We start from the raw sequence: 15767 nt of genomic DNA on the forward strand, positions 1-15767 counted from the left end.
TGCATCCATTGATAGAGTAGGAACTTTAGTTATAATAAAGCTGACCCCCTGATGTTTAGTTTCAGAGCTAAACATAACAAAAGATGCCTTTGTGGTTATGTCCCTTGAAAAAAAAAAGTTTTGATTAAAAATGTAACTTCGTCGGACGAAAATAACCAATGTATTACAGAACTCAATTATCTAATACATTATTTAGAGAAGCCTGGCTCTAAATTTGAACGAGTAAACCCAAAGGAAAGTTTTAGCAAGAGTTACAAAAACACAATTGTGGATAACTGCAGCGCAATTGATAAAATATGTGCAAACGTTTGAATAAAAAGATCGAAACTGTTATTGACAATTTGAAGTGAACTTAGAAAGCGTCAGAGAGGCAGAGACATGACTGTCCATGAAGGAGATCAGTGGAGAGCTGAATGAATCACAGCTGTGATTCAGCAGTGATGGACGGAATAAATGATTGTGGTTAGAGATTAGTGATTACTCTTTTTAAGAGCTGTCAAGACACTTACCCAGAAGTTGTCCTGAAAGGCCATATTTACTCCGAGTTACACCAATCTGCACACAAAAAACAAGAAAAGATCCATTACAAAAAGACGAGCGACAGAACATTCAGCATTTTTGACATTTCATCATCTTTCTGGAAGAAAATAATGTAGTCTATAAAAACAGATTTACTATTGGTTTTGTTTCTGCCCTCTGATAAAAAGCCATCACCCTGTCAGATTCTAATCTTTTAAAAGACTTGATAGACACCTTCAGCATAGGAGGCGGATACCTGGGAGACAGGAAAGACGGCTTTAACAGATGACATCAAAGGAGAAACACAGCAGATATAGGATGCTGATGACAGAGCAGCGAGGAAACACAGAGGAGGAAAGGAGGACTACCAAGTGGGAGGACAAACCGTTTGGAAGGAATGAGACAGAACAAGCCATCACCAAGAGATGAAGCAGTCTGCTGTGATCCGCTCAGTTACCTGCTTCTGTTAAAGACCCCTTCTGAGGAAAATTGTGTTTTGGGTGTTTTGACACATGTTCTAGTGCACATATGTCAAACTCAAGGCCCGCGGGCCAAACGTGGCCCGCCATGTCATTCCATGTGGCCCACGAGAGCATAAAAGTTTTTAATTTCTTATAATAAAAAAAAATTGGTGTGTATTTATTCATAGTCAGGGAATCGGACTTGAAATATCTGATTGGGAAACTATATGATAGGACTTAAACACTGTCCATATAATGTTACCTGACAGAATCAAATGTAAAAGGATTTATGCTAAAGTAACAAGAAAACATTTGTTTTTTTATGCAACTGTAATTGTCACTTTAAAATGTTATAGTAAATAAATAATGAGTTATTTAACATTAAGGAGTAGTTACATTTATTTTTAATTACATGTTACATGTATAAGTTATATCTGGCCCTTTGAGGACAACCACTATGCTGATGTGGCCCTCAGTGAAAATGAGTTTGACACCCGTAACTAAAAACTAAGTTCAAGATTGCATTTGTGAGTATTTCTTTTTTCAAATCAATATTAATCAGGAGAAGACGATAAAAATGCAGTTTGAAAAAAAGCTAGTGTGTATGGTAGAAAATATCCTGGGCAGACCACAAGCTCCCTCCTCTGCTCCATTCTGATGAATCCACTTGCAGACAAATAGATTCATGTACGTCTTTGTTTTCCTCGTCTGAATTGGAATCTGGATGATCAAAACTGCACAGCTGGATAGCTCCAATGTTGAACATCATTTTTGTAGCATGTGAACTAATTCCATTCATGCTTGGAACTCCTCTAAAACTGTCATGCAGACTAGAATGAATAATCCAACCATCTCTGGCTTTTCCCTGTGTTGGCATGGTCTCCATTCAGGCCGGGGGACCTGGCATAACGCGGTGGCGGCACAAGGCCGGACCAAACCACAAACTGACACACCTTACACTTTTTTAATTGGCTCAGCAGAGGGGCTGGAAAGCACACAACCAACTCTCTGTTTGATCAGATAGTGTGCAGAACACAAAAAGAGGAAGTCGGTATCATTAAAGTAAAACTGACAAATAAATCAATGTTAACCGGTATAGAACAACAAAAAACTCTCAGCCTTTTTTAATGAAGAACTTAAAAGAACAAAAAAGAGATATTTAGTCTAGAAAGTGATCAGGCTCATGGGACCGGCTTAAAAGAGTAACACATATTTCTAAACCATTTTTCCATGAGCCAGTCCCATGACCTGTTCAAGGTGAGGTTGTTTTGTCGTGCTGATCTGTGTCAAAGGTACACAAAACAAATGAAAAATAGACGTTTTCCATTTCAGGACTCACTGTGCAGGTATTTATGGAGCTGGATGTGTGCTTGCACAAAAGTGACAGATTTTCTTACACTCAACAGAACAAGAGAATATTCAAATATTCCTGGAGCTTAGAGTCTGGTCAAAACCAGTTACTTATCTGGTCAATGATAAGCCGGCACTGGTAACTGATGGTGGCAGATGTTAGGGCAACTCGTAACAGATTTTAAAAAAAAATGACTGGAACATCTAACGCAGTGTTTATCGGGACACATCTTTACTCACTTGCGTAATCTTCACACGTGGCTCTTGATATCTATATTTGCTGCTATGAGAGTAATATGTTCAGAGTCATGTGACTCCTTAAAAGCACACATTCTGAGGACGTGATAGAGGGAGACTGCAGGGTTTTCCTATGAAAGAGTGACATAAAGCATAATATGGACAGAGGAAAACCCTGTAAGAAATATGTTTGTGGCGCTACAACTCCTCAAATGTCAGCCCAGCCTTCTATACACCTGACATGTGTGAGGGAAGAAACTTGACACCTATTATTTGAAATCTCTTTAGCTCTTGGAGCCCAGGCAAACTAAACAGAATCAAGTTGAGAACATTTATAGAATTGCGGTCAACACATCAGTGGTAGCAGTGTAGACATCTGTGTGGGGGTTTGTGCTTTAGAGGAACATGGGCTAAGCCTGCAATAAAAAAAACGATTAATATAGCAACATAAGTTAAAGAAAAATGCATTACAAAAAATATTCAACAAATAAAAAAGTCATAGAAATGCATGTCAGCTTGCACAGTAAAAGGCTGTTGCATACAGTACTGCATACTTGTACTTTGTAAGAAGTAAACATTTTCCATGTTCAGATTTTTGAACTCTCGACATGCCGCGATGCCCAAGTTGCACCGCAATGTCCAAATAGCGCTGCTGCCAGGCCAGCGCCGCCCACAACGCTCAAATCACACCGCAGAACCCACAATCCCGTCTATCGGTTACTTAACATTGAAACTGGACGCCCCTGACACGCAAATTGTGTTCGGTGAACGCAGCTTAGGAAAGCTTCTTAGCTTTATAGTCAATGTTCTAAAGTCAGAGCAATTAAAGCACACATTAACACCATTATTTTACCACATTAACACCAAAAAGAACACAACGTATGGTGAGTTTTGCCTGCAGTTTTTGATCATTTTCTGCAGTGATCAAAGACATTAAAAGTGCTGAAATCTATTCAGACTTTAGAACATCTGTTTGACTTCACTGTTAAACTGTTGTCACATTTGTATTTACATTTACAGCACTTGGTGTTGTGTGTTTATGGAAAAAATATTTTTTTGTTTACACAATATACACTATAAATGATGAATCTGATGAAAGTGGTTGGGGGCACATTTGCCTTTATGTTTATTTTTCTACAATTCAAGCTCATGTAGATGTAATGCATACATTAAAGGCTAGAACTGGAAATATTTTGTTCTGAAAAATCTGGGATCACAGCTATTTTAACCCACAAATATATGTTAACTAGCCAGATTTTGATGCCAGAGTACGCAGGGGGCTCTGGTCCGGAGCAAACCACCAGATGGTTTTCAGGATGCAAAAATAAGGAGGGGGCAGCAGGATCCAATAACAGTGAGGCACACAAAGCCACCTGTATTCTTATTGCAGCCTGGTGGGCCTTACTTGAGCTTATTAACCCTTTTTTTTTTAATATACAGCACAATCCGGAAAAACAAAGAAAGAGTAGTGTGTGGACCAGGACCCCATCCTGATACCCACCATGGGAGCCCCTCCATCTGCAGTTATACAAATGGAACTTACCGGAACTACCTTAATATTTCATTTTCTCAATGGTCAATCTTTTATTCAGAGAAAAACAGTAAAGATATGTAATAAAAATGTAATGTTAGTCACCATATTTGCTGCATGGAGGAAGCCTGGAGTCAAAGCAACCAACTATTCACAATAAAAATAAAAAATTCAAAGAAAGAATCTAATTTAAGACTTGACATTTTAAAAGGTCATTACTTTTTACTTGCACCTCCACATATCATTATCACAATCAGACATTATGGAATTACTTTCCGTTAAAACACAAGAAAAATCAGAATATGTAGCATGTTTTTAACCATATAGAAAAATATAATATACAAATATGTAATGTTGGTTGACAATTCACATTTTAAATGCACCAATAATATGTTTGTCAACAGCCAGCAAAACAAGATTTCATAAATATTGTTATAAATTTACTTCCCTCAGAAACCTATAAATTATAATTTTTATCTTTTATTACTCAAGTTACAAGTTTTTTTCTGTGGCTTGTCCTTAGAAATGAAGTTAAATAAAAAAAAAAGTCTGTGTGCTGCTTATACAGGTAAAACAAAACCCAGTGTTAAAAAAAGTTTCTTTATGCACTTTGAAAAAACACAGCTGAAAACATGAATATCTTAATTGTAGAAGAAATCGTAAAATGTGGTAAAAATTCTTGATAAAGTGGCCCAAAAAAATCACGATTTACACATTTCTGTCACTTGTTTGTCTTTTCATAAATTCAAAAAGCTTGATTCAGTTTCCTGAAGATGCCTGTAACCTTATCAGTGAAGGCACATTGACCTCCTTCTCTGCCAACCCAGCCTAGCTTGCCAACACACAGTCAGCTGCCAAAAAATTTACGACTAAAACTGTACAGAGGAAAGTGAGAGGAAAAACAGTTCGACCGGCAGATGTCTCTCTGGAGGAAGAGAGCACATACTCTTTACCACCACCTCCATCCACTTCTCCTTATTATCTCACAGCACCAACAGATGCAACGAATTGCAAACAAAACTGCTCACAGTCAGAGAGAATAATAGCTAAGGAAATGGAACAGAGGAACATGAAATGACAGGAACTTCACAAACAGATGCTTTAGTCAGGGGCTCAAGATGTAAAAAAGAAAAAAGAAAAAAGAAAAAAAATGATGCAAAGAAGAAAATGAGTGAGAAATGATGGAGGTAAGGACAGATGGAGGTAAAAGCAAAGTAACTCAAAGATGATTTTTTTTTCTTGCACAATTAAGCAAAAACACCCGTTTCCAAACTGCACAAAGAATTGATTAAAGATCCTAAAAAGAAAATTCAATATTAGACACAAGCAGGTTTAATCTTAACACCTACCAACGAAAAACAGAACAGCATGTAGTTCCCTAAAACCAATACACTGTAAATACTTCCATAGTACTTTTCTACCTCGATTACAGTCCAAAATGCTTTAGAATCACAAGTCCCATTCATGTATACACACACACACACACACACACACATACACACACAGCCTGTGCTGCTACGCAAGCTGCTAAACAGACCACCAGGAACAATGTTGAGTTTAATGTCTTGCCCAAGGACACGTCAACACTCTGCTTATCTTTTGATCTATTGTCAAAGTATTTCCAGTGGTCTTTTTTAGCCAAAAAAAAAAAACCTGTGTCATTATCTAGGACATAATTTTGGCAGAGTGGCAGGAGTTCATTAATAATTCGCCCCTAAATGGGGGCGTGACAGTAGGTCCATAGCAACCCCACCTCCCCTTCCCGTTGCTGAAAGCCCTCTGTTAACGTGATCTCTAGCTAACAGCCCGTTCACACCCCCAAACCAAAATGATCAGTTTAACAAAAATGGCAAACAACATTGGAGCTATTCAATCGTACAGTTTTGATGCAGATGCCAGCTTGGACGAGAAAAACATAGACGTACATGCATCTAGTCGTCTACTAGTGAATGCATCAGAATAGAGTGGAGCAGAGAGCTTGTGGCCCACCCAGGGTATTTTCCACAATCTTTTCCAAACAGCACGTTTTTCGTCTGCTCCTGATTCACAATAATTTGAAAAAAAAAAAAAAAAACTAAAATGAGATTTTTAAGGGTCTATATCATGCAAAAAAAAAAATTAACTTTTTGAGCTTTTAAGTGCAACTTAATTTTAATTCTTCATAAAAAACAACAACCCAAAAGCGATATATTGATCCATTCAAACATTTCTGAGTATTCCTCTAAAAACCTGCTCTCTGAGCACCAGCCCCTCCCAATCCACGAAAACAAGTGAGTCCTCACATTGTAACGTAGATAAGTGAGGAACAGCCCCTTCCAGGAAGAGTCTGGGCTGCCAGCACCGCTCCCAGACTAACACACACTCCCACTTCCTCAACGGAGCTAACGTTGATCGGCTAAATGCTTTTATAAGGTTCCACATTATGCAAATCCATCTCTGCAAAAGTTATGATGTTGTTAGGTTCACGTCATTAAATGGGCAGTGCCCACAAGGAGCAAAAGGTGGCGTCTCAGATCGAGTCGTCTTTACTTCCGGGTAAGAGAATTTGCTGCGAAAATGGCGAGTATTAAAAAAAAAGAAAAAAAAAAACCTTCTTTAGAGTGCCAAAGGTAATACATTATCAAATATATGGATATATGGATATATAATTTACTCTAAAGGGCTTAAGAAAAGCATGATATAGGCCCTTTAATTTTAATTTTCTTTATGTATATGTCCTCCATATTCAGAAAAATGCTACAAGAACGTGTTAAAAACACACACCAAGAACACCATTTCATTGAAGTGGGTCTTTAAAAGTGCTTTTTAAAAATAGTCTGTTGGTGCAAAACCTTTAAAAAAAAATAAAAAAAAATCCAACACTCCAGTCTGTGTCTAGAGTGAATGCTGTGTCTAGTCAAAAGAACAAACAGAAATTTATTATCTGAAATTTATTATCATAATTTGGAATTCATGTTCATCAAATACCACAAGTGTGAAAATGTTATAGCTTTGCCTCAAACTATAAAGAGCCTTCAACTCACCATGTCAACTCTATGTTCTTTATTAGGTCAAGTTTATGTTTTGGCTGCCCTCACCCGCAAGGTTACAAAAAAGCTGTGAAATTTACATCACTTTCTGCAGTACCCGTGTGTCAACACAATCCCTGACCTTCAGAGCCAATACATTAGCATTCTGATGCTTCATATCAGAATATCTCAGCTTTTGCACTAATTATAAATGAGAACGTGGGATTATACTTTCAAATGACGGGAGCCAGCAGAAAAATAAAAAATGTAAAATCTGAATTGGCTGCAGTGTTGGTAAAGTCAGTTCATATCCTATAACATTAGCTGAGAAACAAGACCAAGACATTTCATTTGTGGAAATAACTGAGTTCTGTGCTGCAGATGAAGTCCTCTGTCATTCTGGAGTTAATTTGATGGCATTTTGACTTTGGCGTCATTTGACTTCACCCAGCAAATCTTGCGCACTTCCCTTTGACATCTGCTGACCAGAGTTAGTTCACAGCTGCAGCTTGTATTTTAATGCAAGGCATTAGTTTCACAGATATGCTCTAGATTTTTGGGGGATTTTTAAATACCAAACCACTTTTGGTAGAAAACACATTTTTCTTAAGGTCTCACATCTCACACATCTTTACTTATCTGTTATGTCAACGCTAAAAACAAGTGAAGAAACCTCATTTATAGAAAGATAAAACATATTTAATGACCAAGAAACAACACAAGGCAGAGAGATTATCCTCAACTGCTTGGTAACAAAGACAGCTAGTAGAAAAGAAAGTGCAAGCACAGTAAACAGCAGGCTGCAATGCAAGTGAAAGTTTAAAAAAAAAGCTGAGTGATAAACACAACCCAGGCCGTAAGCTGCCCATTGTCCATTGCCTGAATGTGCTTTTGTTACTGCAGCATACAGCTTCAGCCTAGGCCCGTCTATGACAACACACCAGGAAAGCATCCCTTCTGAGCCCTGGCATGACCAGCTGTGAGCGAGAACAGGGCACCAGTGGAGAAGAACCAACCCAGCAGGAGACCCAGCAGTTTGCATGAGCTCAGCACCGCCGCAGGTTTACTGTACAGTGGTGAGTGGTGAGAAATAAGGGTCCTTGTCTGCCCCTCCAAAGTCTCAGCTTCTCAAACGTCATCTTAATATCTCTAACTTGCACAGAACAAGATTCTATGGCAGGTTTGCATCTATTCTCTCTAATTCTACACAACCAGGGCTTAATATAATGTCAAACACAGACAGTAATTGTGAAAATAAATACATAAATCAGAGACTCCTCCTCACTGAAAGCATTTTAATTCTGTTAAAGGTTAGCTTTAGTGTGTCCTGCCTCTGGGTGCTGCCCTGCTTGGCAAACACAAAACAAGGGTCTGCAGAGCTCTAGCCTAAATTTGAGAGGCTAAACATGCATAATTCATAGCTGTCATACACAGCCTCAGTGCTAAGAGGGAGAGCCATTAGTAACAAAAACCTTAGTTAATCGTAATAACAACTTGCAGAAAAAATAGAGGAATCCCCAAATGATTCTTTTGAATTTGTGTGCAGTTCCAGGCACTGGAACATTGGAGCTCCAGGACCGTAGGGAAGCTGCTGTCGTGGAGCATCAGCTCAGAGTCCACTTTCAATCTAATCAAATAAAAATGAAAAACCAGTGAGTGCTGCCTCTTCCACTGTCCCTGTTGTTGTCATCTGGCATCCTCTTAAACTCCATGAATAAAAACACAATGAGCTGAAAATCAACTATTTTACATATGTCTAAAAATACACATAAAAATATATCATTCTAACGTGGATACATAAAAAATAAGCTTAAATTGTAGCTTTAAATGTAAACGTTTCACATATGAGCTCCAAACTAGAATTAGAATTGTAGCTCTATATATTCTAAAGGGGCGGGCAAACTACGGCCCTCGGGCCGAATCTGGCCCACCTCCATGTTTGGTCCGGCCCCCTGAACAATATCGGCGATGTGTGATTTTTTTTTTCCAATCTGGCCATTTTTTTCACCCATCTGCAGTCTGTGCCGGGATCTGAAACCCTCTAAAAACCCCTGTCAAATAGAACAGAATGCAATGTTCACTTTCTACGTCGCAGTTAATCTTTTGCTCGTTCTTTTAGAGCGATTATGCTGCTTTTTTTCCCCAAACAGCGCACTCTGTTCTGTTCCATGACTGGCTGGAGACCTTGTCAATCAATCTCCTCTTGAGATCTACAGATATCTTTGATTGTGATCAGATTTTTGTTTTCATTCTATCATCCTGGACTTAATTTCTATGAAGGTTTGAATTTTGAGAATTTAAACAATAGAGAAAAGCATTAAAATATTCATGTATTTCTGAGAAAGGTGACAACATGCTACTTAGTCATCAGAGCCGGCACTGACCTCGACTGCAGCGGCAAAGGAAAGCGATATTATGCTGTCGTCCCGACACGTTAAGTAAAGCATCAGTTCAGAGAGAAAGTTAATCTCTTACCGCTTGTTTTTGTCCAGAAGAAGCTAAAGTTTGTTTGAAAGAAGCCAGCGCAGTGATATAGAACATTTATGCTGCATGACAGGAACTTCTTTTTAGGCGTGCATTATCACTGTGGATTATCACTTTTTAACCCACACCCAGCAGCCAATCAGAATCGAGTATTCTCGAGTAGACTTGTAAAAAGGGAGGTACACATACAATCCTAATTAAGTGTGTTTGCAATGACTTCTGTAAAACCAGTCATGATTCTGAATGAACATTTTCAGTGGACAGTTGTGTTTTTAGTTTAAACTTATAATAGTCTCCTCTAGGCCAAGGTATACTTTTTTCTTTAGATTCATTTTTACAGACTATGTAACAGTCATGACATACATTCTTGGAGGTAAATTGGATGCAATTAAATATGTGTAAAGAATATTATTATAAGTGTTAGAGATCAAATACAAAACAGTTTTTCGCTACACAATCTGTTCTTTACTTAAACGCTTAGCCACTCTGGAGGGAAATGCTCATTAAGTTATGACATAAAATAATAGTTCTATTCTATCCATTGATTTTCTTAACCCTGCTGTATACAAGGCAAAGGGCAATGAGAGCTTAACCTGGCAACTGTTGGGCGAGGGCGGGATACACCCAAGACAGGTCGCAAGCCTGTCACAGCACCACACGATCAAACACCCATACAGTTCTATTTGTGTCCTTTTATAATAAAAATATAATAAAACTGTAAATAAATCTATAAAGCAACATTCAGATCCAACCTTTTGCTTTTAAGGAATGGAGGTAAAAGAAAACACACAGACACCGTGGCCAGTGGCCTGTAACATGCAAAAGATTCTGGCTGCAGATGTTACTACCGGTATATTCAGTTTGAAATTCAAATTCAAAGTCAAATGCTTATTTAAAAAGCTGATAGTCTCACAGGCAGTCAGAGGAAAATTCCAAGTTGGTTATATTATTGCAGCGACACCCTGGCTAACTTACACCCCTCAGACTTACACCCATTACATCAGCACTGAAATTAAAAACCCTGGAGTTGCAAGTGGTGAAGAGTAGGCCCACCCCTACTTCCCATCATCCATCTCTGTCCACGCTCTTCCACTTGCTCACAACCCCACCCTAACATTACCAGTGCAACAAAAATGCTGATGCTAGCTCAGATGAGGAAAATGAAGACGTACATGGATCTAGTCGTCTATATTAGAATAGAGCGGAGCAGAGAGCTTGTGGCTTACCCAGAACATTTACTAAATCACGAATAAGTTCTTATTCAAACTGGATTTTTCATCTGTTTCTGATTCACAGTTTGTATAAAGAAATATTCAGAAATGCAATTTTAAGCTTAATTTTCTTCATGTCCTCCATCATCAGAAAAATGCCACAAAGAACATGTTAAAACACCAACAACACCATTTTCATCGGAGTGGGTCTTTAAAAATATATTAACAACCTTTATCTCTGAAAATAAACTTTTGTTTAGAAAATTAATATGGGATGTATCAATGTGACTACTGATATTAAACTTTCCTTTTCTCTTTTAAAAACTAAGATTAGAGGAGGCCAAAAAATTGTTGTTGTTGTTGTTTTTTTTATTAAAGATGCACCCAAAAGACATGCTTTTTTTTAAATATATTAGCTAGTTTAACAGGCTGGGATACTAAGGACATGAAGAGGATGCACAGTATGGTGAAAAATAAAAGTAATAGAATTGAAAAAAATATGTCATTACCCTGTTTGTCAATCAAACTGCTATGCTACTGTGAAAAAAATAATTTCCAAGGTAACTCAAGTGAGCTTGTGTCAAATGTTATTTAACCTATTAAATACATGGGTATATTAAAAGAGTGTATATTAAAATATGGCATAGGTTAAATATAATGTTTCTTTTGTGGGAATCTGAAATGTTTTAAAACTTTTAATCCTCACGTCCAAATTGTGCAAACAGAGATCAAATTAAGTATTCCAATTATAAAATGTTTCAAAAGCGGGTTCTGATCCTATGCAAACTGAAAGACGTTCTCTTGAGGTTTAAAGGAGGTAAATTCTCCCTTTAAATGTTCATTTTAAACCCTGGGTTTTTAGTGCACAGAAATCAACAAAAGTGCAAGAAGTGCAGAGGTAGCTTCACATAATGATCAAGACAGAGCCAGGCGAACAAACAATGCATGCTGCTGGGACAACAACCCGAAACCCACCTTTGAAATTTAGATGCGTTTTCAAAACGCATCTAAATTCTAGTATTTATTTTATTTTTCGTTTGCTTATGCCCCCCTTTTTTTGGTAGATGAATTTCCCTCCGTTCAAATGTCAAACAAGCGTGTCTTCTCCTGCGTCTCCGCCTCTCTCTCTAATAGCCTAGCTTTTTTTTTTTTTTTTTTTTTTTTTTGCAAAGTCTTTCGAGTGGACTTCTGAATTAATTTATCCCGGAGGCTGACAGAAAAACCAACAGAAAAAATGTACCTGTACCGAGTTTTCAGACACCACAGCATATATTTTCCATCTCCGGTCCGTCAACACAGCGGCGGTTCGGCACTTGTGCTCACCCTGAGCGGTTTGATCGTAGTAGTACAAATTTACTGGGCAGTTTTCCGAGGGAGCGCAATACCCGCCCAACTCATTGCTGATTGGCTGTTAGACCCGTCAATCTGAGGAGAACCGGCAAGTAGGCATAGCAACTGCGTAAAGGCGGGGCGAAAATTGTATACGCAGTGTTAATTGGGTAATTGTTACTACGCTGAGAAATGCAAGGTTTTGGTACTTCTGAGTAAATATATAAACAATTATTTCCATAAAATAATGATTATTTCAAATACGAAAAAAATGGGAATATAAAGATGCAAGTATGTTAATTATAAAAAAAAACCTTTTAGTGTAAAGTCTATACTATCAAACAACTACTCAGCATTTATTAGCTGTTTCAAAATAAGACACACAAAATGAGCAAATGGTCTCAAAGTTAGCCTATTATGTACAGATAATTTTGCGTTGTATGTTTTTTTAATCTTCTCGTATTATATTTCAAAGTTTGGTGCAATTTTGTATTAAAAAATAAAACAAGCTGTGCTGAAATAGAATAAAGTATTTTTACTCTGAACATGAAATGTTCAAAAATGCAGAATTATTTTTTTTTCAATCATTTTAAGTAATATGTTCTGGTGACAAATATATGTATATATAATCATATACATATAATCATGTTTTGTGTGCCTTTTTGGGCTGCTGGAAGTGTCAAAGCCTGGTTTGTCCTCAGTGCCACATTATCGAAACCAGTTCAATGTGCAGCACAATGTGTTCTCTGCAAATTGTGTTTCACTTTGCACAGTGACATGGTTAGTGTACATTTCCTGTGCAGCAATGGAGATCACCAGATTATACTTCCGTCCTTTCATTTTCAATGAGGCACAGAAACGAAAACAAAACAGGTGCAGAGTAGAAAAACAAAGTGTTTTAGGAATGACAATCTGTACCTGAACTGAGGCAGCGTCTTAAAATCATGTTTTCTCAAAAACCTACAGAAGGCTGATTTGACTTTTATGAAATTGTGTAACTGCTATCTTTCTTCCATCCATCTGCAAGCACTAATAAAATGAGGGGTAACACTCTGGGCCAATAATCCAGTGTAAAATCTCAGAAATAAAATTAATTGAGCTTTTGAACTCAGTCATGCATCATCAGTCCATCTGTTTGGTGTTTTGGTTATGATCCTACATAAGTGTTTTCTCTAAATCGGGCAAAATGCTCTCATTTATTGATCATTTTCATACTTCAGAATACATCCCCATAGCAATTCATTTTGCTTTGGACTGAACAAGTGCTATGCTTGCACACTAATTTCTTGTGAAGTCACTTCTAGTTTGTTGATTTTCACTGAAACCTTTTTGCACACAGCCAGGAAGTTGCTCGGCATCTGCTCTCAGTTGTTCTTTTTTTTTTTACTTACAGAATGACTCTGCGTGTGCATTTTTATCATCTTTGAAACATCTCTCCATCTAAATGACTCCTTATTTCATCACAGCTGTTTCTACAAATTAGCCAGCACATTCTAAATTAGCTTGCGATATGCCGGTTCATCAAAGATGCCAAAACAGAAGAATGGCTTCCAGTGCAAACACAGCAAAGACATGGTTTTGCTTCCAGAAAAACAGACTGAGACACCCGCCAAAAGCCCGTTAATCTTGCTGGAATATCAAGTGGATGGCATCCATCTGTGTCAATATTTCCCTGGTCTCTTTGGGAAGCGTCTGCCTCCCTGATGTGTTGTTAGCCTGAAGGAAGATAAAAATCAGAAAGAAAGGTTAAGTATTCATGTTTAAACTTTACCTTTTATTTCTCAAAGCAGTGTAATTTAGAGTAAAATCTTACAATTTGAAATGTTTTATTGGTTTTGTTCCTCCAAAAACAATTTGAAGTAACCAGGGCTCATCAAGGCCTGTTATACCTCTGAACTTGATGACTCTTTCAGTAATGAGCAGAGTCAGACTCCGTGGTTCTTGGTCCCCGCAACTCTTGTTTGTATGAGGGAATCTAAATCCTTGGTATCTTTTTTTTCCTGATAATTTCTTGAGTCGCCATTAATCTGGTCTCTAAGGACTAGTTGACCTAGGAAGATCCTGTCGGGGAGATTCTCTCCACAACATAGCACCTTTCAATACTCAGGAACTCCTATTACTTCAGGTGCTCTCATTAAAAATACAGTTTGACACACTGTTCTTTAAATAATTGCTTTGGGATGGCAAACACTCACAGTGACCTTATTCATTTATTTACACTGTCAGCCTGGAAACATTTTAGCTACCACTCCATAAAGGCACAAAAGACTAAAAAGCTAGGTTTTATTTGAGAAGAAATCAAATCTTTTTTTAGGGCAATAACAAGGAAAAAACCAAAGACCCTGAAAGAATATAGTAGTTTCATACAAAATAATCTCTCAGTAACCTCAAGACCACAGATGAAAAGACTGGATGCTCTAAATCCTGAGCAGATTTAAGTTTGTTTTAGGTTCATGCAGTTTTTAAAAGAATGTTGCGGCATATTTACTTTTCTAGTTTTAGGACATATTCATGCCTCTTCATCTATCAAACTATCTATCTAGTGTCATAAGTATTCCCTGTGCAAACTGACCATAATTCATCTTCTTTCTGCTCAATTTAAGACTGATGATGTTGAAACTGTTGGGCACTAGGGGGCGCACTGACTCCACTATGAAAACCTTCACCTTAAGGATGATACAAGTTGTCTGTTGGAGTTCCACTTTGGGTAACATGACAGGACAGGGGCTTTATGTTCTCTCTTTCACGCTGCAGTGGGAGTTTCAGCAAGGATTTTTCCATTTGTGTATTTTGCAGAGTCAGCGCTTCTGCCAGATCCTGTCAACTCTCATCATAATTGCTTTGGCACAAGAACACCAATGCACACTTTTCCTTTAATTAGAACCGTGAGAAGAGGGAAAAGTAGCGGGGATGTGATATAATCTATCAATATTTCCAGCCACAAAAATATAAAGCTTCGTAGACACGTCGTTTTTTTTTATACAGAAGGAATCTGGTATGGCTTGTTGTAGGTTTTACTGTATGTGGTCTAATCTAATACTAGCTGACGATTTAATTTAATTTAAAGTGAAATGAAACTTAAAAAGCATAAAATGTAAATACAGTGCCATAAAAACCTCAGTATTCAAAATTATCTATGTTTTTTCCCTGAAATATGGGCTTCATGTAAACATTTACAAAGCACTGTTGTGCTACAAGCTGGTGACCTATGACTAACAACTATTTGTACTGTTTTGTGTTATCATATTGGCCTTAGCCCAAAACCAGCCTTTTATGGATTTTTTTTCTGTTTTGAAAAGTTTTCAAGTTTCCTTTTTGTCATTTAAAAATCTTGAACCCATTTGCAGTACAAACATTTTATTCATCAAAACCACACTATTAATAACATTAAAAACTTTACAAACCCAATACATATGAACAGTGTCTTTACTTACTTAAAACTTCATTTTTTTAAATCAAACACTAACAGTAATTTCTTTCTTTGCAGAGGGGTTCGACTGCCCACATGGTAATTATTTAACAAAACTCAAGGTCTGGGATGATGTTGCTCCTGACTTCTCCGGTGTGTGACCAAACAGCATTTCTCAACCGCAGGTCCCCCCCCCGTTTGCTCTGACGTGTGTGAAGTCAGCCGTCT

The 15767-nt window shown here is 37.6% G+C and overlaps 1 protein-coding gene across 2 annotated transcripts in view; it reads right to left on the reverse strand.

Moving 5' to 3' along the window:
- The window catches only part of fcho1 (FCH and mu domain containing endocytic adaptor 1), a 46804-nt gene extending 34632 nt beyond the window's left edge, over positions 1-12172 (reverse strand). Inside the window, exons 1-2 of one of the 2 annotated variants that reach the window (XM_011474072.4) lie at positions 12048-12172; positions 510-555 (exon numbers count right to left, since the gene is read on the reverse strand). In XM_011474072.4, coding sequence (XP_011472374.1) covers positions 510-533 — 24 coding nt within the window. In that variant the 5' untranslated portion in view covers positions 534-555; positions 12048-12172. Of the gene's footprint in view, positions 1-509; positions 556-12041 lie in introns of both variants that reach the window. The other variant, XM_011474071.4, reaches the window with a different exon arrangement.
- Positions 12173-15767: the final 3595 nt, after the last annotated feature.

The sequence above is a fragment of the Oryzias latipes genome, chromosome 4, assembly GCF_053564925.1.
Source record: "Oryzias latipes strain Hd-rR chromosome 4, Olatipes_Hd-rR_3.1".
NCBI classification, from domain to species: Eukaryota; Metazoa; Chordata; class Actinopteri; order Beloniformes; family Adrianichthyidae; genus Oryzias; species Oryzias latipes.